Here is a 23,680-nt window from a genome sequence, read left to right on the forward strand (position 1 = left end):
CCTACTAGAATCTGAGGTCAAATGTCTACTGTTTGATGATCTGGTGCTTCTGTCACCAACCAAGGAGGGCCTACAGCAGCACCTACATCTTCTGCACAGATTCTGTCAGACCTGGGCCCTGACATTAAATCTCAGTGAGCATAGCCTTGCTATTGAGAAAGGCTGCCTTAGGCAGACAGACTATGTGCACACTGCCCACAAAATGAGGTGGAAGCTGAGCTGCACTTCCTGACCTCCTGCCAAATGTATGACCATATTAGAGACACGTATTTCCCTCAGATTACACAGACCCACAAAGAATTTGAAAACAAACCCAATTTTGATAAACTCCCATATCTATAGGGTGAAATACCACAGTGTGCAATCACAGCAGCAAGATGTGTGACTTGTTGCCACAAGAGGAGGTCAACCAGTGAAGAACAAAGACCATTGTAAATACACCCCATATTTATGTTTATTTATTTTCTCTTTTGTACTTGGGTGGGAGGGAGGGAGTACTCCTACAGTATGTTGTCCCGCGTGTATCAGAGGCAGTCCGTGTGCATGGGACACATTGATCCTGGCTACAGTCAGCCAATCACAATGCCCCTGGCAGAGTTATTCTAGCTGACCAATTAGTCAACTACAGTCATGAGACTCATTTTCACCAGAGGTCAGCTCCCGTACACTGACAGGGAGAGTGAAGTGTGATTTGAAAGAAAGTGAAATGACAACGTATTATTGATACAGGACCTGTTTAATAAGTTACAACGAGAGCAGGCCCTTTCCTCTCGCCATGTTTCTCTTCTTTCCATCCCTCCGATTTCCCCTCTCATCTTTTCGCTTCCTTTCTACTTATTTCCCCATATCTTCATCTCTCCCCACCCATCCCCTGCTTTATTCCTCCATCCTATTCCTCCCCTAGTCTCGCCCTCCTCTCCCATCCCCCCTGTATTCCTCCATCCTATTCCTCCCCTAGTCTCGCCCTCCTCTCCCATCCCCTCCTGTATTCCTCCATCCTATTCCTCCCCTAGTCTCACCCTCCTCTCCCATCCCCTCCTGTATTCCTCCATCCTATTCCTCCCCTAGTCTCGCCCTCCTCTCCCATCCCCTCCTTTATTCCTCCATCCTATTCCTCCCCTAGTCTCGCCCTCCTCTCCCATCCCCCCTGTATTCCTCCATCCTATTCCTCCCCTAGTCTCGCCCTCCTCTCCCATCCCCTCCTGTATTCCTCCATCCTATTCCTCCCCTAGTCTCGCCCTCCTCTCCCATCCCCCCTGTATTCCTCCATCCTATTCCTCCCCTAGTCTCGCCCTCCTCTCCCATCCCCCCTGTATTCCTCCATCCTATTCCTCCCCTAGTCTCACCCTCCTCTCCCATCCCCCCTGTATTCCTCTATCCTATTCCTCCCCTAGTCTCGCCCTCCTCTCCCATCCCCCCTGTATTCCTCCATCCTATTCCTCCCCTAGTCTCGCCCTCCTCTCCCATCCCCCCTGTATTCCTCCATCCTATTCCTCCCCTAGTCTCGCCCTCCTCTCCCATCCCCCCTGTATTCCTCCATCCTATTCCTCCCCTAGTCTCGCCCTCCTCTCCCATCCCCTCCTGTATTCCTCCATCCTATTCCTCCCCTAGTCTCGCCCTCCTCTCCCATCCCCTCCTGTATTCCTCCATCCTATTCCTCCCCTAGTCTCGCCCTCCTCTCCCATCCCCCCTGTATTCCTCCATCCTATTCCTCCCCTAGTCTCACCCTCCTCTCCCATCCCCTCCTGTATTCCTCCATCCTATTCCTCCCCTAGTCTCGCCCTCCTCTCCCATCCCCTCCTGTATTCCTCCATCCTATTCCTCCCCTAGTCTCGCCCTCCTCTCCCATCCCCTCCTGTATTCCTCCATCCTATTCCTCCCCTAGTCTCGCCCTCCTCTCCCATCCCCCCTGTATTCCTCCATCCTATTCCTCCCCTAGTCTCGCCCTCCTCTCCCATCCCCCCTGTATTCCTCCATCCTATTCCTCCCCTAGTCTTGCCCTCCTCTCCCATCCCCCCTGTATTCCTCCATCCTATTCCTCCCCTAGTCTCGCCCTCCTCTCCCATCCCCCCTGTATTCCTCCATCCTATTCCTCCCCTAGTCTCGCCCTCCTCTCCCATCCCCTCCTGTATTCCTCCATCCTATTCCTCCCCTAGTCTCGCCCTCCTCTCCCATCCCCCCTGTATTCCTCCATCCTATTCCTCCCCTAGTCTCGCCCTCCTCTCCCATCCTCCCTGTATTCCTCCATCCTATTCCTCCCCTTGTCTCACCCTCCTCTCCCATCCCCTCCTGTATTCCTCCATCCTATTCCTCCCCTAGTCTCGCCCTCCTCTCCCATCCCCTCCTGTATTCCTCCATCCTCTTCCTCCCCTAGTCTCGCCCTCCTCTCCCATCCCCCCTGTATTCCTCCATCCTATTCCTCCCCTAGTCTCACCCTCCTCTCCCATCCCCTCCTGTATTCCTCCATCCTATTCCTCCCCTAGTCTCGCCCTCCTCTCCCATCCCCCCTGTATTCCTCCATCCTATTCCTCCCCTAGTCTCGCCCTCCTCTCCCATCCCCCCTGTATTCCTCCATCCTATTCCTCCCCTAGTCTCACCCTCCTCTCCCATCCCCTCCTGTATTCCTCCATCCTATTCCTCCCCTAGTCTCGCCCTCCTCTCCCATCCCCTCCTGTATTCCTCCATCCTATTCCTCCCCTAGTCTCGCCCTCCTCTCCCATCCCCCCTGTATTCCTCCATCCTATTCCTCCCCTAGTCTCGCCCTCCTCTCCCATCCCCCCTGTATTCCTCCATCCTATTCCTCCCCTAGTCTCGCCCTCCTCTCCTATCCCCCCTGTATTCCTCCATCCTATTCCTCCCCTAGTCTCGCCCTCCTCTCCCATCCCCCCTGTATTCCTCCATCCTATTCCTCCCCTAGTCTCGCCCTCCTCTCCCATCCCCCCTGTATTCCTCCATCCTATTCCTCCCCTAGTCTCGCCCTCCTCTCCCATCCCCTCCTGTATTCCTCCATCCTATTCCTCCCCTAGTCTCGCCCTCCTCTCCCATCCCCCCTGTATTCCTCCATCCTATTCCTCCCCTAGTCTCGCCCTCCTCTCCCATCCCCTCCTGTATTCCTCCATCCTATTCCTCCCCTAGTCTCGCCCTCCTCTCCCATCCCCCCTGTATTCCTCCATCCTATTCCTCCCCTAGTCTCGCCCTCCTCTCCCATCCCCCCTGTATTCCTCCATCCTATTCCTCCCCTAGTCTCGCCCTCCTCTCCCATCCCCCCTGTATTCCTCCATCCTATTCCTCCCCTAGTCTCGCCCTCCTCTCCCATCCCCTCCTGTATTCCTCCATCCTATTCCTCCCCTAGTCTCACCCTCCTCTCCCATCCCCTCCTGTATTCCTCCATCCTATTCCTCCCCTAGTCTCGCCCTCCTCTCCCATCCCCTCCTGTATTCCTCCATCCTATTCCTCCCATAGTCTCGCCCTCTTCTCCCATCCCCCCTGTATTCCTCCATCCTATTCCTCCCCTAGTCTCGCCCTCCTCTCCTATCCCCCCTGTATTCCTCCATCCTATTCCTCCCCTAGTCTCGCCCTCCTCTCCCATCCCCCCTGTATTCCTCCATCCTATTCCTCCCCTAGTCTCCACCTCCTCTCCCATCCCCCCTGTATTCCTCCATCCTATTCCTCCCCTAGTCTCGCCCTCCTCTCCCATCCCCCCTATATTCCTCCATCCTATTCCTCCCCTAGTCTCGCCCTCCTCTCCCATCCCCCCTGTATTCCTCCATCCTATTCCTCCCCTAGTCTCGCCCTCCTCTCCTATCCCTAATCAATGGTGCCTAACCCCTTCAAAGAGGGCTTAGCCAGAACAGAGAGTCAGTTACAGACTGGTCCAGAATAGAAGAGGGGATAGAGACCATATCTGATATTACATCTGCCATTCTGCCCGCTCCATTCCACACCTATATTGCATCCGTTGAAGTTACTCACTTTTCTGCTTGTGTGTTATTTCCCGTGACTTCCTGGTTATTTCACTTAGCCTCTCCCTAACAGGCTCTCAATCTGACCCCTGACCTGGTAGTAGATTATACTCCCTAAGCCCCCTGTTGTAATGCAAAGTTGTGACCTACAGAGTATAGCAGACAAGGTGGGGGAGATGAAGGGATGGAGAGAGAGGAGGAGGGATGGAGACAGAGAGGAAGAGGAATGGAGACAGAGAGGAAGAGGAATGGAGACAGAGAGGAAGAGGAATGGAGACAGAGAGGAAGAGGAATGGAGACAGAGGAAGAGGGATGGAGACAGAGAGGAAGAGGGATGGAGACAGAAAGGACGAGGGATGGAGACAGAGAAGAAGAGGGATGGAGACAGAGAGGAAGAGGAATGGAGACAGAGAAGAAGAGGGATGGAGACAGAGAGGAAGAGGAATGGAGACAGAGAGGAAGAGGAATGGAGACAGAGGAAGAGGGATGGAGACAGAGAGGAAGAGGAATGGAGACAGAGAAGAAGAGGGATGGAGACAGAGAGGAAGAGGAATGGAGACAGAGAGGAAGAGGAATGGAGACAGAGGAAGAGGGATGGAGACAGAGAGGAAGAGGAATGGAGACAGAGAGGAGGAGGGATGGAGACAGAGAGGACGAGGGATGGAGACAGAGAAGAAGAGGGATGGAGACAGAGAGGAAGAGGGATGGAGACAGAGAGGAAGAGGGATGGAGACAGAGAGGAGGAGGGATGGAGACAGAGAGGAGGAGGGATGGAGACAGAGAGGAGGAGGGATGGAGACAGAGAAGAAGAGGGATGGAGACAGAGAGGAAGAGGGATGGAGACAGAGAGGAGGAGGGATGGAGACAGAGAGGAAGAGGGATGGAGACAGAGAGGAGGAGGGATGGAGACAGAGAGGAAGAGGGATGGAGACAGAGAGGAAGAGGGATGGAGACAGAGAGGAGAGGGATGGAAGAGGGATGGAGACAGAGAAGAAGAGGGATGGGGACAGAGAGGAAGAGGGATGGGGACAGAGAGGAAGAGGGATGGGGACAGAGAGGAAGAGGGATGGAGACAGAGAGGAGGAGGGATGGAGACAGAGAGGAGGAGGGATGGAGACAGAGAAGAAGAGGGATGGAGACAGAGAGGAAGAGGGATGGAGACAGAGAGGAAGAGGGATGGAGACAGAGAGGAAGAGGGATGGAGACAGAGAGGAAGAGGGATGGAGACAGAGAGGAAGAGGGATGGAGACATAGAGGAAGAGGGATGGAGACAGAGAGGAGGAGGGATGGAGACAGAGAGCAGGAGGGATGGAGACAGAGAGGAAGAGGGATGGAGACAGAGAGGAAGAGGGATGGAGACAGAGAGGAAGAGGGATGGAGACAGAGAGGAAGAGGGATGGAGACAGAGAGGAAGAGGGATGGGGACAGAGAGGAAGAGGGATGGAGACATAGAGGAAGAGGGATGGAGACAGAGAGGAGGAGGGATGGAGACAGAGAGGAGGAGGGATGGAGACAGAGAGGAGGAGGGATGGAGACAGAGAGGAAGAGGGATGGAGACAGAGCGGAAGAGGGATGGAGACAGAGAGGAGGAGGGATGGAGACAGAGAGGAAGAGGGATGGAGACAGAGAGGAAGAGGGATGGAGACAGAGAGGAGGAGGGATGGAGACAGAGAGGAGGAGGGATGGAGACAGAGAGGAGGAGGGATGGAGACAGAGAGGAAGAGGGATGGAGACAGAGCGGAAGAGGGATGGAGACAGAGAGGAGGAGGGATGGAGACAGAGAGGAGGAGGGATGGAGACAGAGAGGAGGAGGGATGGAGACATAGAGGAGGAGGGATGGAGACAGAGAGGAGGAGGGATGGAGACAGAGAGGAGGAGGGATGGAGACAGAGAAGAAGAGGGATGGAGACAGAGAGGAAGAGGGATGGAGACAGAGAGGAGGAGGGATGGAGACAGAGAAGAAGAGGGATGGAGACAGAGAGGAAGAGGGATGGAGACAGAGAGGAGGAGGGATGGAGACAGAGAGGAAGAGGGATGGAGACAGAGAGGAAGAGGGATGGAGACAGAGAGGAAAAGGGATGGAGACAGAGAGGAAGAGGGATGGAGACAGAGAGGAAGAGGGATGGAGACAGAGAGGAAGAGGGATGGATACAGAGAGGAAGAGGGATGGAGACAGAGAGGAGGAGGGATGGAGACAGAGAGGAAGAGGGATGAGGGAAAAGGTAGAGAACGTCATCACCCCCTAACACCAGGGTCTGCAGTGTAATTGACACAATACTGATAAGTGCATTAGGCCTTCTCAAAGACCAGGAGAGCAAATATTGTATTAAATCTCTCTGTGACACTATCTCAAACCCCCTATTACACCCTCTGTGAAAGGGTTACGGTTAGATGGCTGAAATGGTGTCAATAAACTATCTATTTGTGCTCTTTACGTCTAAGTAAAAGCCAGGAATGTTTCTATTTGTGCTATTTTCTGAACTAAAAAGACAGACATTTTACAGTGTTGACAATGTGGTGTAGGTCACTATGAAATCAGTGTAACCTTATTTAAATCTTGACAGGCGCAAGTTAAAAGAGAGCATATTGTATTATTAAATGTCAAGAAACTTGCTTTGAGAGAAAAATGTGTATAGCCAAGTGATTTATTAACCCTACCAAGTGCTAAAGCAGTTGTGAAGTTTCTTCACATGAAATATAAAGCCTGCAGATGTTGTAATTTAGCCAAGCGAGGATGTAGCGGAGAGGGGACGGTAAGCAAACGCCAGGCAGGCAGCTTGGAAAATCACAACAAGGAAACCAGGTGACATGTTGATTGGTGGGTTTCTAATGACTGGATTAAGATGTAGATGCACACAACCAGAAACAGACAGAAACACACATTTTGAGGGAGTGTGTTTGACTGCGGTGTCTCTGTGTTATTGTGACTGCATAATAACCCAGCGAGCGGTGTAATGTTCAAGAGCCTTGTCAAACATCTGGGCTTTAACTGCTCTGTCGCAGGCAATTAAAGTACATCCTGTCACGCATTACATTTGTATTCATCCAGGACCACACTTCTGCTGCTATAGTAACTACAGCACCGATGCACACATTTACTTTTCTACTTGTATTTTAAATGTGTATAGTCTATGGAAGGACTGTGCCTGAAGAGCTTCGCTCAACCCCAGTTGTAACTAACCTGATTCACCTTATCATCCAGCTAATTATTAGAATCAGGTGAGCTAGATTAGGGTTGGCGCGAAAACCTACAGGACGGTAGCTCTCCAGGAACAGGGTTGGCACGAAAACCTACAGGACGGTAGCTCTCCAGGAACAGGGTTGGAGTTAAAACCTACAGGACGGTAGCTCTCCAGGAACAGGGTTGGAGTTAAAACCTACAGGACGGTAGCTCTCCAGGAACAGGGTTGGCGCGAAAACCTACAGGACGGTAGCTCTCCAGGAACAGGGTTGGAGTTAAAACCTACATGACGGTAGCTCTCCAGGAACAGGGTTGGAGTTAAAACCTACAGGACGGTAGCTCTCCAGGAACAGGGTTGGAGTTAAAACCTACAGGACGGTAGCTCTCCAGGAACAGGGTTGGCGCGAAAACCTACAGGACGGTAGCTCTCCAGGAACAGGGTTGGAGTTAAAACCTACAGGACGGTAGCTCTCCAGGAACAGGGTTGGAGTTAAAACCTACAGGACAGTAGCTCTCCAGGAACAGGGTTGGAGTTAAAACCTACAGGACGGTAGCTCTCCAGGAAGAGGGTTGGAGTTAAAACCTACAGGACGGTAGCTCTCCAGGAAGAGGGTTGGAGTTAAAACCTACAGGATGGTAGCTCTCCAGGAACAGGGTTGGAGTTAAAACCTACAGGACGGTAGCTCTCCAGGAACAGGGTTGGAGTTAAAACCTACAGGACGGTAGCTCTCCAGGAACAGGGTTGGAGTTAAAACCTACAGGACGGTAGCTCTCCAGGAACAGGGTTGGAGAGCCCTGGTCTTTGGAATTTAATTCAAGTGTACTTTCATTAAAGTTATCCTTAAAGGACTCGGTCCTTGACTTGTTCCTGTAAAATGAAAACTTTACTAGGTACATAAAGTTAATCTTGGTTCCTCTCTCCCCAGGTTTACAGACCTGCTGGACCAGTGTGGTAAGGTGGACCTGGCTGTGCTGTCTCCTCCTCAGAAGGACTACTGGTCCATGCTGGCCTACAACCGGACCAAGCTGTGTAACCTCCTGTTCTCTAACGAGCTCCACCGACGCCTCTCGCCCCACGGGGTCACCTGCAATGCAGTGCACCCTGGGAACATGATGTACACGGCCATCCATCGTAGCTGGTGGCTGATGACCCTGTTCTTCACCCTGGCTCGCCCCTTCACCAAGTCTATGGTAAGGAGACAGACAGTCTACACTTCTGATGCTAAAGGATCACCATATTGCATGGCTGTCACTATGTGGGCTAAAGGAGATATGACTCTTTGAGGTGTTTGTGTTATTTAATAGATGGCTACTTGGTTATTGAAGGAGTTGTGTGTGTTATTTAATAGATGGCTACTTGGTTATTGAATGAGTTGTTTGTGTTATTTAATAGATGGCTACTTGGTTATTGAAGGAGTTGTTTGTGTTATTTAATAGGTGGCTACTTGGTTATTGAAGGAGTTGTTTGTGTTATTTAATAGGTGGCTACTTGGTTATTGAAGGAGTTGTTTGTGTTATTTAATAGGTGGCTACTTGGTTATTGAATGAGTTGTTTGTGTTATTTAATAGATGGCTACTTGGTTATTGAAGGAGTTGTGTGTGTTATTTAATAGATGGCTACTTGGTTATTGAATGAGTTGTGTGTGTTATTTAATAGATGGCTACTTGGTTATTGAATGAGTTGTGTGTGTTATTTAATAGATGGCTACTTGGTTATTGAATGTTATTTGCTGTACGACTACTTGAACTGACTGGTTGTTTTAGAGAGTGTGGATAGATTAGATGCTACTGTTCATGGTCCTCATACTTTATTCTGTGGTCTCAACTGTCCTTCTTTAGTCCAAATATTAGTCTTGGCATCTATCTGCGAGACGAGAGGGAAGGATGGGGGAAGGAGCGTATCTCTGGAGCAGTCAGGGTTCAGGGAGAGGGTTTCACAGATAGAGAGATGGAGAAAGATTCACTGGCTTGTTCTTCCTATTTTCCTCCTCGTCCTGTCTTTGTTAGTTTAGTTCTAAGAGTGTGTCTGCTCTTCTCCTCATGAGGGTAGATATCATAAACCCGTACTGCTCTGAGACTATAGTGTTACGGTATAGTATAGCTACTACTCTCTGTACTAAACTCCTCACATATGGCTTTTCAATCATAGATGTTTTATCCATAACCAGCTCCCATGTGGAGAATGAATGATCATATATTCATATATTGTATTAGCAGATTTGACACACACGCTTCTCTATGTCCCCTCTCTCTATAGACTTTTCATATTATCTCCATATGTTATATTACAACTCAGTCTCAATCTATGCCTGTCTTTGTGCTATATTGATATTTGCACACAGGAGATTTTAAAGGGAAACAATGTATGTACTTATAACATACGTCTTATTACTGACATTTTACAATATGTACATTGTCATTACTATGGTGTGTTGTTTCTGTAATACTTACACGCTGATGATGTGAATTATAAAAGCTCCCACTGTGATTTATCCTCTACTAATCTATAGACCTAACACACACAGGATCCTAGTCTACAAGGCTTCTCTACTAATCTATAGACCTAACACACACAGGCTCCTAGTCTACAAGGCTCTCTACTAGTCCTGCCACTACCCTGGAGGCCATATGCTACTGTGATGTATGCTTTAGTTAGACTATTACATCAGTGCATTAGCCCCTTTGTCATCCTTTATCTATCTAGTGTTTTCACTGCAGGCAGGATGGGATGTGGAGAGAAGAAGTATTTTAGTGAAGTGTGGTTGTGATGAATGATGTTGGACAGACAAAGGGAGTCAGGCAGACATGTGTGTCTCTGCTGACTGTTCTCTCTCCTCAGAGATGCTTCTCAGCAAGTTTCACTACACACTATTCTGTTTCCCCTACTCAACTATTATCTGAGTGGTGCCGCTACCTGTTGGCTCTCTATGATCCCCAATGAGCCTGTATCCTCTCCTCTCCTCTCCTCTCCTCTCCTCTCCTCTCCTCTCCTCTCCTCTCCTCTCCTCTCCTCTCCTCTCCTCTCCTCTCCTCTCCTCTCCTCTCCTCTCCTCTCCTCTCCTCTCCTCTTCCTCTTCCTCTTCCTCTCTCTCATAACCTCTGCCCCTCTTCCGCTATCTTTTTTGTATGTTATTTTTGTTCCCCATTAGCTGCTGCTAGTCTTCCTGGGGTCCAAACACATTAAGTAACTTATGTTAACCATAAAACAAAAGATAAGACATAGAACACTGTCACACCACCACATACCGACAACACAAAATGTATGATATCGCTATACAACAATATTACAGTGTACGTGTGTGTAGAGGGTGTGTGCTAGCGCCCGTGTGCATATGCGTGTGTCTGTACCTGTGTGTGTGTCTCTTCAGTGTCTCCTCTGTTCCATAAGGTCTATTTTTACCTGTTTTTTACATCTAATTTTACTACTTGCATCAGTTACCTGATGTGGAATAGATTTCCATGTAGTCATGGCTCTATGTAGTACTGTGCACCTCACATAGTCTGTTCTGGACTTGGGGATTGTGAAGAGATCTCCGGTGTCATGTCTTGTGGGGTACTGTATGCATGGGTGTCCGAGCTGTGTGCTAGTAGTTTAAACAGACAACTCGGTGCATGTCAACACTTCTTACAAAAACAAGTAGTGATGAAGTCAATTTCTCCTCCACTTTGAGCCATGAGAGATTTACATGCATATTATTAATGTTAGCTCTCCGTGTACATCCAAGGGCCAGCCGTGCTGCCCTGTTCTGAGTCAATTGCAATTATCCTAAGTCCCTCTTTGTGGCACCTGACCACACGACTGAATCATAGTCCAGGTGCGACCAAACTAGGGCCTGTAGGACCTGCCTTGTTGATAGTGTTGTCGAGAAATGGGTGCAGCGCTTTATTAAGGACAGGCTTCTCCTCTTCTTAGCTGTCAACATGTTTTGGCCATGACAGTTTACAATCCAGGGTTAGTCCAAACAGTTTAGTCTCCTTAACTTGCTCAATTCCCACAGTATTCTTTACAAGATTTAGTTGAGGTTTAGGGTTTAGTGAATAATTTGTCCCAAATACAATGCTTTTAGTTGTTTAAATATTTAGGACTAACTTATTCCTTGCCACCCATTCTGAAACTAACTGCAGCTCTTTGTTGAGTTTACTCAAAGCCAATGGGATGTCGTTAGTAAAGATTGAAAAAAGTAAGGTGCCTAAACAGCTGCCCTGGGGAATTCCTGATTCTACCTGGATTATGTTGGAGAGGCTTCCATTAAAGAACACCCTCTTGTGTTCTGTTAGACAGGTAACTCTTTATCCACAATATAGGAGGGAGTGTAAAGCCATAACGCATACGTTTTTCCAGCAGCAGACTATGATCGATCATGTGAAAAGCCACACTGAAGTCTAACAAAACAGCCCCTTATTCTCTATGTGTATTGCTACCTGAAACCCTTCACCTTTGCACAGATAGTAACATGCTCTGAGATCTACTTACTTTCAGCAGAATTAAACTGAGTTCATATGGTGTTTCCAAGAAAGGTACTTGTTTAAAATAGTATGAGACCAAAAAGAGATGTGTATGGAATACATCATGTTGTAGGGCTGTTATGGCAGTGTGTGGGGTAGGGGAGAGGGGCTTCTAACTGTTTTGGACTTCTGAGCACCCAGTTGCAATTAGCAGCCTAGTTTTTCCTCCAGACCAGGGCGGGGGGTTTTCATACATGCGGTTCATTAACTAACAGTGGTGTAGATGTTTGTAAATATTAAAGGACAAAGGTAGCTAGTGCTGTTATTAAATACTGATGTGCTGACACAGGATTTAGCTTAACGTCCTGTGTCTGATAAAGACTACACACACACACACGAGCACCACACACCCTTAAGCCGAGCATTTGGTGTTATTTAAATCCGCGGTTGATAAGGCATCTGAATGTGTATCCTCTTTAACACCCCAGACCTCTCCCCTCTTACCCCCACATTAAGGCTTAATAAAACAGTGATATTATTTCACTTATTGTGAGCGGGGATATGAAGATGCTATCGTTTTAATTGCTAGCCTTCGCTTATGGGATCCGTGGAGATTGTTCCGGAATGCAAACATAAGCAGAATGTCGACTCCCCAAAGAATGATCAAAATGTCCCAGTGTGTGTCTGTTGTGCAAATTACTCAAGCATGTACACACACACACACACACACACGCGCTCGCACACACAGACACACACACACACACGCGCGCACACACAAACAGACACACACACACACACACACACACACACACACACACACACACACACACACACACGCTCGCACACACAAACAGACACACACACAGACAGACACACACACACACACACACACACACACACACACACACACACACACACACACACACACACACACACACACACACACACACACACACACACACACACACACACACACACACACACACACACACACACACACACACACACAGTACGGACAATCACTGAAACACCTGGAGTTGCATGCGGTTTTAAAATGTTTTATTTAGTTGTTGTTAAAGCGGGTTAATGTCTTGGATCATTAGATCCTCTCACAGAATGTTGTACTGTATATAGCCTAGTTCAGTGCTTTATATGCACTATTATTTAATGTAGGCCCATACACTCATATTAATGAAGAAATTCTGTGATCTTTTTTCATTAGATATAAAATATTATTAATGGTGTATTTCAGTGGCTTCTATATGTAGAGCAGTCATCTGAGGAGAATAGAAAACATTATTTTTAATATCCTAGTAGGGAATTGCAGCCCCCTCCCTCACTGTGATCAGAGTGGAGAGAGGCATCTATAAAGAGCCATGACGTTTTAATCAGCCAGACGATCACTCACTAACATCATGTTCCACTCCCTATGCCTTCATCTGCTTATCAGAGATCGTGCGGCCACGCCTGGCCCACTGTTTCCCGCTTATAGATAATCCAAGGTCTTTACAGGGAGAGTTTCACTCTGTTCTTAAATGTGGTTATAACAACTCAATACTCTAGCCAGCAGCGTGTGTGCATGTGGGTGTGTGTGTGTGTGTCTGTGCATGTGGGTGAGTGCGTGTGTGTGAGAGGCCAAACACAGCTCTTATCTCTAGCACTTTTGATGTGAGGAAAACGGAATGTGGAAATATAGATCATTCTGGGTGAACGAACGCCTGTCTACTGTCTAGCTCTACAGTTCAAATCTAATTGTATTTGTCACATGCGCCGAATACAACAGGTGTACACCTTACAGTGAAATGCTTACTTACAAGCCCTTAAAAACAATGCAGTTTTAAGAAAATACCTTAAAAAAAAAGAGATAAGAATAACAAATAATTAAAGAGCAGCAGTAAATAACAATAGCGGGGATATATACAGGGGGTACCGGTACAGAGTCAATGTGCATAGAAAATAACAGAGTAGCAGCAGGGGGGGGGGGGGGGGGGGGCAATGCAAATAGTCTGGGTATCCATTTGATTAGCTGTTCAGGAGTCTTATGGCTTGGGGTAGAAGCTGTTTAGAAGCCTCTTGGACCTAGACTTGGCGCTCCGGTACCGCTTGTCGTGCAATAGCAGAGAGAACAGTCTATGACTAGGGTGGGTGAAGTCTTTGACCATTTTTTTGGCCTTCCTCTGACACCGCCTGGTATAGAGGTCCTGGATGGTAGGAAGCTTGGCCCCGGTGATGTACTGGGCCGTACAAACTACCCTCTGTAGTGCCTTGCGTTTGGAGGCTGAGCAGTTGCCACACCAGGCAGGGATGCAACCCGTCAGGGTGCTCTCGATGGTGCAGCTGTAAAACCTTTTGAGGATCTGAGGATCCATGCCAAATCTTTTCAGTCTCCTGAGGGGGAATAGGCTTTGTCGTGCCGTCTTCACGACTGTCTTGGTGTGCTTGGACCATGTTAGTTTGTTGGTGATGTGGACACCAAGGAACTTGAAGCTCTCAACCTACTCCAATACAGCCCCGTCGATGAGAATGTGGGCGTGCTCGGTCCTCCTTTTCCTGTAGTCCACAATCATCTCCTTTGTCTTGATCATGTTAAGGGAGAGGTTGTTGTCCTGGCACCACACGGTCAGGTCTCTGACCTCCTCCCAATAGGCTGTCTCATCGTTGTCTGTGATCAGGCCTACCACTGTTGTGTCATCGGCAAACTTAATGATGGTGTTGGAGTTGTGCCTGGCAGGGCAGTCATGAGTGAACAGGGAGTACAGCAGGGGACTGAGCACTCACCCCTGAGGGGCCCCTGTGTTGAGGATCAGTGTGGCGGATGTGTTGTTACCTAACCTTACCACCTGGGGGCGGCTCGTCAGGAAGTCCAGGATCCAGTTGCAGAGGAAGGTGTTTAGTCCCAGGGTCCTTAGCTTAGTGATGAGCTTTGAGGGCACTATGGTGTTGAATGCTGAGCTGTAGTCAATGAATAGCATTCTCACATAGGTGTTCCTTTTGTCCAGGTGCGAAAGGGCAATGTGGAATGCAATAGACATTACATCATCATGGATCTGTTGGTGCGGTATGCAAATTGGAGTGGGTCTAGGGTTTCTGGGATAATGGTGTTGACGTGAGCCATGACCAGCCTTTCAAAGCATTTCGTGGCTACAGACGTGACTGCTACGGGTCAGTAGTCATTTAGGCAGGTTACCTTAGTGTTCTTGGGCACAGTGACTATGGTGGTCTGCTTGAAACATGTTGGTATTACAGACTCAGGCAGAGAGAGGTTGAAAATGTCAGTGAAGACACTTGCCAGTTGGTCAGCGCATGGTCGGAGTAAACGTCCTGGTAATCAGTCTGCCCCTGCGGCCTTGTGAATGTTGACCTGTTTAAAGGTCTTACATCGGCTGCGGAGAGCGTGATCACACAGTCGTCCGGAACAGGTGATGCTAACATGCTTGTTTCAGTGTTACTTGCATAGAAGTTATTTAGCTCGTCTGGTAGGCTCGTGTCACTGGGCAGCTCTCGGCTGTGCTTCCCTTTGTAGTCTGTAATAGTTTGCAAGCTGGTGTATTACGATTCGATCTTAGTCCTGTATTGATGCTTTGCCTGTTTGATGGTTTGTCGGAGGACATAGCGGGATTTCTTATAAGCTTCTGGGTTAGAGTCCCGCTCCTTGAAAGCAGCAGCTCTAGCCTTTAGCTCAGTGTGAATGTTGTCTGTAATCCAGCTTCTGGTCGGGGTCTGTATGTACAGTTTAGGCCATATTGTGGTTGTCTGTTTGTGTATGTGTACTTGACCTTTCAGTCTTGAGGCAGTCTTGTCAATCAGCAGTGTTGACATGTTTCTGTGACATTTTGTTGACTGGCGTCTTCTCTACTCCTTCAGGAGCTCCTTAATATGCTTAGGGTAGGATTTGCCCTTTGGCACTGATCTAGAATCAGCTTGCCCTAATCAGATTGTTAACTCAACTATTAGGGAGGAATCACAAGACTGACCTTAGACCAGTGTCTAGGGGCAACTTCACTCCACTTTAATGGTCGAAGAAGAGGTGGGTTGTGGGTAAAGGCTCTGAGCGGTCTCTCTGGTCCAATCAGACATGTCCATTCCTTGGGGGGTGGTACCTTCAGTGCTCACTCCCATGCTCCTTAGCGTTTAAGAATACTAATAATTACCCAGCATTCAGCCTGGGGCGCCAGCCCACCTTTTTACATATGCAGAGCTGAACTTCTGACCAGCATTCAGACAGACAGACAGACCGACAGACAGTAATATACCATACAGTTCAGCTGGGTTTCTCTGAGTGAAGACACAAGATAGAGCCTTTAACTAGCTCCTCTGTGCTTTGCTCTCCGCCCCACGTTCCTTGTCTCTATGTCTCTAACCCCCCCAAACTCCCCCATCCCCCTCTTTGGCCTCGGGTCTTAGACCCCTGCCGTCTCTCCGCTCTTTCTTGGTCCTCGGTAACGAGGGCTCTGCTGCTATTAGGAGATGACTCAACCAGGTGCACAGGCTACTGACCACTGATACCTAATGAACTGTCTGAGAGATACTCTGAGAGCTATCACCTTGAGGGAGAGGGAAGTGGTGGGAGAGGGAGAGAGAAAAAGAGTGAGTGTTTGAGGGAGAGATGGTGAAAGAGAGAGAGTGGTGATGGTTTCTTTTTTCTCTCTACAGAATGACAGCGTTTGTACAGTATCTGTGTATCTCCTCACTGTCAGGTCTAAGGTCACACACACCCAGGCGGAGAGCTTAGCCCTATCATACTGGCTCTGCTGTGGGCTGTGACAGCCTCTCTGTGCCGGTCTGTGTGGTGCTCAGCCGTGCGGAGAGAGAGATAGAGGGGGGTAGAGGTCCCTCCAGTCCCAGACCTCTACAGCTGTAATGGGGGTAATGAGCTGCCAGCTCCCTAGGATGAAGTCATTACAGTTGATTAAGAGCAGCACAGGTAGAGAACATCTTCATTCACACTGGAGATACCCTACAGTGATACAGAGCACTGGAATAGAACTACAGGCTCAAAGTAGGCCCTCTTCAGCTGTACCTCTCACCTCACAGCTCTAACCTTCCTCCAGCTCCAGGGTCCAGACACCTCAGGGAGACCATTAGGCCCTGCAGCCCTCTAAGGCCGAGGTTGGCCTAAAGTACCCCCGACCTGGAGGTCAGGCCCGGACAGGCTTCAAACACCCAGGGAGCCACTCTGTAACATAAAGACCCAGATCAGAGAAAAGACCAGGCTATACAATTCTGACTTCTCTTCTTTTTACTCTATCCCTCCATCCACCCCCACACTGCCAATATCTCTCCCCTGACCCCATCGAGGAGTAAAGAGGGAAACCATCACCCCTTTCTCTCTCTCTCTCCCTCTCCCCTCTCCCCTCCCCCACCCCTCTCTGTTGTGACGCTGTGGCTGATGGACTATTTTTTAAAATTGATTTCTAAAATGTACGTAAGCAGCCGATCCCCCAGCCCAGATTACCTATTGATTTTTTTTTATATGAAAAGCTCATTACAGAAGCAGGAAACTGCAACACAAAAAGCTAGCCAACCTTTGCATAAATCCTTTAATTGAATTTCCAGAGCCTGTGGTTCTACATGTTTTAATTAAATCCATTTATTTTTTTCCTGCCAGAGTGTTGCTATGTGATTTGCATGCTGTGAAGTGGAAGCCGGCCCAGATAAAGTGCCATTGATCCTTATTAAGACTCACCTCTGGGCTCGCTCTAAACCACACACACAAATTAAATGTGCTCATGGTGCATACACTTATTGCCCACATGAACGGATTAGGGAGACGGAGGGAGACGGAGGGAGACAGAGGGAGAGAGAGAGAGATCAGAAGGGAGAGAGGTGGCGAGAAGAGGGAGTAATTAATGGTTGTTCATATTAATGTAATATTTCACCTTAGTGTCTGTCTGTGGGTTATAAAGTACTTGTTCATAAATACAGTTTGGCCTGGATGTTACATCGGTTTCACATCAAACTCACCAGAGTGTCACGCCCTGATCTGTTTCACCTGTTCCTGTGATTGTCTCCACCCCCTACAGGTGTCGCTTATTTTCCCCAGTGTATTTATCTCTGATTCCTGTCTCTCTGTGCCAGTTCATTTGGTATGTTTAACCTTTCTAGGACATGAGTTCCGCTACTGGAACCCCTGACAACATTCCGCTGAAAAGGCAGCGCGGGAAATTCAAAAATATTTTTGAAATATGTAACTTTCACACATTAACAAGTCCAATACAGCAAATGAAAGATACACATCTTGTTAATCTACCCATCGTGTACGATTTAAAACATGTTTTACAGTGAAAACACAACATATGATTTTGTTAGATCACCGCCAAGTCCAAAAAACACACAGCCATTTTCCCAGCCAAAGATAGGAGTCACAAAAAGCAGAAATAGAGATAAAATGAATCACTAACCTTTGATGATCTTCATCAGATGACACTCTTAGGACATCATGTTACACAATACATGTATGTTTTGTTCGATAATGTGCATATTTATATCCAAAAATCTTAGTTTACATTGGCGCCCTGTTCAGAAATGCCTCCAAAATATCCGGAGAAATTGCAGAGAGCCACATCTAATAACAGAAATACTCATCATACACTTTGATGAAAGATACATGTTTTACATAGAATTAAAGATACACTTGTTCTTAATGCAACCGCTGTGTCAGATTTCAAAAAAACTTTTTGGAAAAAGCACACCATGCAATAATCTGAGACGGCGCTCAGATAAAACAACATTTCTCCTTCATGTTGGAGTCAACAGAAATACGAAATGACATCATAAATATTCCCTTACCTTTGATGATCTTCATCAGAATGCACTCCTAGTTCCACAATAAATTGTTGTTTTGTTCGATAATGTCCATTATTTATGTCCAAGTAGCTACTTTTGCTAGCATGTTTAGTACACATGTCCAAACGCTTGCGCAGATCCAGGCGAACTCGGACGAAAACTTCAAAAGTTTATATTACAGGTCGAATAAACTGGTCAAACTAAGTAGAGAATCAATCTTCAGGATGTTATCATAACTATCCAATAACGTTCCAACCGGAGAATTCCTTTGAGTCTACAGAAGTGCTGGAACGCGAGACGATATCATTTGGAATGCGCATGACCAAGAACTGGCCCTCTGCCAGACCACTGACTGAAACAGCTCCCATCCGGCCCCACATCACAGTAGACGCTTCATTCAACGTTCTACAGACTGTTGACATCTAGTGGAAGGCGTAGGAAGTGAAAACAAATCCATATTCCACTGGGATTTCAATAGGCGATGAGTTGAAAATCGACCAGCCTCAGAATTTCCACTTCCTGTTTGGAAGTTTGCCTGCCATATGAGTTCTGTTATACTCACAGACATAATTCAAACAGTTTTAGAAACTTCAGAGTGTTTTCTATCCAATAGTAATAATAATATATTAGCATCTGGGACTGAGTAGGAGGCAGTTCACTCTGGGCACGCTATTCATCCAAAGTGAAAATGCTTCCCCCTATCCCTAACAAGTTAAGTCAAGTCGACCAGCGTGTTTTTCCCGTTCTCCTTTTTCTAGTCCTCCCGGTTTTGACCCTTGCCTGTTCTCTGGATTTTGTACCCGCCTGCCTGACCATTCTGCCTGCCTTGACCACGAGCCTGTCTGCCACTCTGTACCTCCTGGACTCTGATCTGGTTTTGACCTTTTTGCCTGTCCACGACCATTCTCTTGCCTACCCCTTTGGATTAATAAACATTTTAAGACTCCAACCATCTGCCTCCTTTGTCTGCATCTGGGCCTCGCCTTGTGTCATGATACCAGAGACCAATTGATGAAATTGAGACAAAGACTCATAAGTTAAATTGCATAGGCATGCATGTGTAATGATATGTGCCCTTTATAATACACAAGAGTATGTGTGTGTGTGTTGGAGAGTTATCCTGTATTTGTGCCAGGTGATATAGCCAGCAGACAGAGAAGGCCTCTCTGCTATGCACACTGGGAGAAGATCAATAGAGAAGAATCTGTAGCCTCCACTATAAACTTCTCCCCTGCTCCTCTCTGTTGTCAGGTCCACTCTCCCATCTGTTGTCAGGTCCACTTAAACACTGCACCTCACTCTATAAGGCATGCTCTGCTAATGAATAACACAGACAGAGGCCCTAGCACTGACTGACCACACATACACGTAGGGCCGGGACAATACCAGTACTTGTTAGTATCGTGGCAAGGAAACAAAACACATGAAGCGGATGTAACTTCTGTAGAAAACATCCCTAATGTTGGAAATAAACATTGTTGTCATCGAGTCACATTTATTTATTTTCCAAGCTATTGCTCACAAGATTTTACATACAGCAGGTGTTTAAAGTGCCAAATCGTTTGGTCAGATTTGTGTTTTAATTTTTGCCATGGAAAAAATATTGCTATGCTGGCATCGTTCTGGCCCTACCCACATGTCACATAAACACAGGAAATCAAGGGTCAGGAGAGGAGGAGAGAGATGAAGAGACTGTATATCTCCTGTATAGTGCAGGTATTGGAAAAACCTTTACACTGTCCCACGGACTCTCCGTTAATGTCATCCCATCTTTTTTTCCCCAATACTTGCACTATACAGTCCCTCTTCATCTCCTTCCCTGTTTCTTACTGTCCTTTTCTCTCTCTCTCATTAAAGCATTGCCTTGGACTGATCCGTGTAGTGTAGTGTCAGCAGTATAGTGGTGGTGGTATTGACACAGGTCTGTCCTCTCTGCTCCTCTGATCTGGGATGTCTGGGCAGGAGCCCCCCTCTCTTACTGTGGCCATGGCCACGGCTCAATTCAATTTAAAATGCTTTTATTGGCATGGGAAACATATGTTTACATTGCCTAAGCAAGTGAAATAAACAAACAAAAGTTTCAAAGATAGAGAAATTTCAAGTGTAATCTACACCATTTAGCCAGGCATATTGTTACGAACCGGCTCGTAGCCCGTAACAAAGAAGGATACAAAGTGGAGATACTGAAATGACAAACATATTTATTAAATAAAGTTAACTATATAGAAGTAACAATGGTGTGTGTAGTCAGGTGTATTTATCCCCGGGACGCACCCGAACCCAGGTGTGTCCCATTTTGCTGACGATCCTCCCGGCTCACCAACATCCTATTCATCCTAAAACAAGAGCAAAGAGAAAGAATTTGTCAGACAGAGTGGGAGGGTCGTCACACTATTCATACAGGGGAGGTTTGTCTCATATCTAATAGGGGTTAGTAATATAGCTACACTGTGAGCTGTATAGAGTGGTCTCTGAGAGCTAAATGCTTTTAATCAACACACATTTACATAACATTGTGTGTGAGTGGTGGTGTGAAAGGTCAGCAGCCACATATAGGAGGAAGCCTATTCCCCAGGGCCATCTGGATGGAACTCTCACACCTGACCTCTGACCTCTAATATTACTGATTATATAAACAACAGACAGACAGTGGGATGGATGATATATGTGGGGATGTACACGTACAGTACCAGTCAAAAGTTTAGACACACCTACTCATTCAAGGGTTTTTCTTTATTTTGACTATTTTCTACATTGTAGAATAATAGTGAAGACATCAAAACTATGAAATAACACATATAGAATCATGTAGTAACCAAAAAAGTGTTAAATGTTTTATATTTGAGATTCTTCAAAGTAGATTCTTCCTTTGCCTTGATGACAGCTTTGCACACTCTGGGATGCATTTCAATTAACAGGTGTGCCTTGTTAAAAGTTAATTTGTGGAATTTCTTTCCTTAATGTGTTTGAGCCAATCAGTTGTGTTGTGACAAGGTAGGGATGGTATACAGAAGAAAGCCCTATTTGGTAAAAGACCAAGTCCATATTTTGGCAAGAACAGCTCAAATAAGCAATGAGAAATGACAGTCCATCATTACTTTAAGACATGAACGTCAGTCAATTAGGAACATTTCAAGAACTTTGAAAGTTTCTTCAAGTGCAGTCGCAAAACCCATCAAGCGCTATGATGAAACTGGCTCTCATGAGGACCGCCACTGGAAAGGAAGACCCAGAGTTACCTCTGCTGCAGAGGATAAGTTCATTAGAGTTACCAGCCTCAGAAATTGCAGCCCAAATAAATGCTTCACAGAGTTCACAAGTAACAGATACATATCAACATCAACTGTTCAGAGGAGACTGTGTGAATCAGGCCTTCATGGTCGAATTGCTGCAAAGAAACCACTACAAAGGACACCAATAAGAAGAAGAGACTTGCTCGGGCCAAGAAACACGCACAATGGACATTCGACTGGTGGAAATCTGTCCTTTGGTCTGATGAGTCCAAATTTGAGATTTTTGGTTCCAACCGCTGTGTCTTTGTGGTTTCCAACGTGAAGCATGGAGGAGGAGGTGTGCGGATGTGGTGGTACTTTGCTGGTGACACTGTCAGGATATATTTGACCAAGAAGGAGAGTGATGGAGTGCTGCATCAGAAGACACCTCCACAGTCACCCGACCTCAACCCAATTGAGATGGTTTGGGATGAGTTGGACCACAGAGCGAAGGAAAAGCAGCCAACAGTGCTCAGAATATGTGGGAACTCCTTCAGGACTGTTGGAAAAGCATTTCTTATGAAGCTGGTTGAGAGAATGCCAAGAGTGTGCAAAGCTGTCATCAAGGCAAAGGGTGGCTACTTTGAAGAATCTCAAATAAAAATATATTTAGATTTGTTGAACACTTTTTTGGTTACTACGTGATTCCATATGTGTTATTTCATATTACTACAATGTAGAAAATAGTAAAAATTAAGAAAAACCCTTGAATGAGTAGGTGTGTCCAAACTTTTGACTGGTACTGTATGTGTTACATTTGTATAGCTTCTCTACATTTCTCTATATTGATGTGTCTCTATCCTGTCTGTATTACTGATCTGTAGACACTTAAGTTGGTGTCGCGCTGTCCATCACCTATCCTACCTACTCACAACTATCTCATCTAGTGGTAAACCACATTGGTTTAATTCTAAACGTTGCATTTTCATGAGGATTATAATCCAATAAAACTAAAGCTGCCCTTGTTTTCCATCATTTGTTTCCCCAGTCTTCTCTGCCTCCCTCCCACTGTAAATACATGTAGATCAGGTGGTCCTGTACGAGGGACCCCCATGGGGCCAGGCCACTCTCTGTCTTATTGATTGTGTTACTGTTGCCTGTTGGGCGCAATCATGTGTGCAATGCGTCTAGTGCTGTCTGGCTCCCACCTGGGCCATTAGATTAGGCTGATGTATTCACGCATTGATTAGTCATTACACTTAGACATCATTAGCCAATCAACTACCTGGGATCTGCTCTACTTGACCTCTGATCTCCTAGCTCTAGAACACACACACACACACACACACACACACACATATACTGCAAGCACAAACACACACACACACACACACACACACACACACACACACACACACACACACACACACACACACACACACACACACACACACACACACACACACACACACACACACACACAGCACATTGTTCTGCACATGTACTGTACAGTACAGTGTGGGTTCATCAGAGTTCACTGTGATACGGTGTTTGATATTGATATGATTTCCCCCCATACTTTTCTCAATCACATGCATCAAAGAACAATTGAACACAATTGTCAAGTCTAGCTGAGCTGAATCGTGGGCTGGGGCTGAGACTTGGGCATAGACCTAGGCTGGGGTTGGTTCGACAAAGATCTGCTGATAAACAGTAGGTATGTTTTTAGTCCAGGCCAGACTTGACTGTTTAACATGGAGAGTAGTCTATCTGTCTCATTGGTCTGTCTGGCCAGCCAATGTCAGGGCTATCACCTTGAGAGCTGCGCTGGGAAAATAATAAGCCCCTTTCTCCCTCTCCTTTACCCCCCTCTCTCCCGCTCCCTCCCCGCTCCATCTCCCCTTTCTCCCTCTCCTTTACCCCCCTCTCTCCCGCTCCCTCCCCCCTCCTACCCGCTCCATCTCCCCTTTCTCCCTCTCCTTCCTCCTCCCACTCCATCTCCCCTCTCTCCCTCCTTTATCCCCCTGTCTCTCACCCCCTCCCTCCCGCTCCATCTCCCCTTTCTCCCTCTCCTTCCTCCCCCCTCCCTCCCT

At 47.1% G+C, this 23,680-nt stretch overlaps 1 protein-coding gene across 2 annotated transcripts in view; it reads left to right on the top strand.

Moving 5' to 3' along the window:
- The window catches only part of wwox (WW domain containing oxidoreductase), a 283,070-nt gene that overhangs the window by 93,861 nt on the left and 165,529 nt on the right, over positions 1-23,680 (top strand). For both annotated transcript variants that reach the window (XM_071416636.1, XM_071416637.1), the window contains one exon: positions 8,070-8,334. In XM_071416636.1, the coding sequence (XP_071272737.1) occupies positions 8,070-8,334 (265 nt within the window). The remainder of the gene's footprint in view (positions 1-8,069; positions 8,335-23,680) is intronic.

Source organism: Salvelinus alpinus, chromosome 9 (genome assembly GCF_045679555.1).
Source record: "Salvelinus alpinus chromosome 9, SLU_Salpinus.1, whole genome shotgun sequence".
Taxonomy (NCBI): domain Eukaryota; kingdom Metazoa; phylum Chordata; class Actinopteri; order Salmoniformes; family Salmonidae; genus Salvelinus; species Salvelinus alpinus.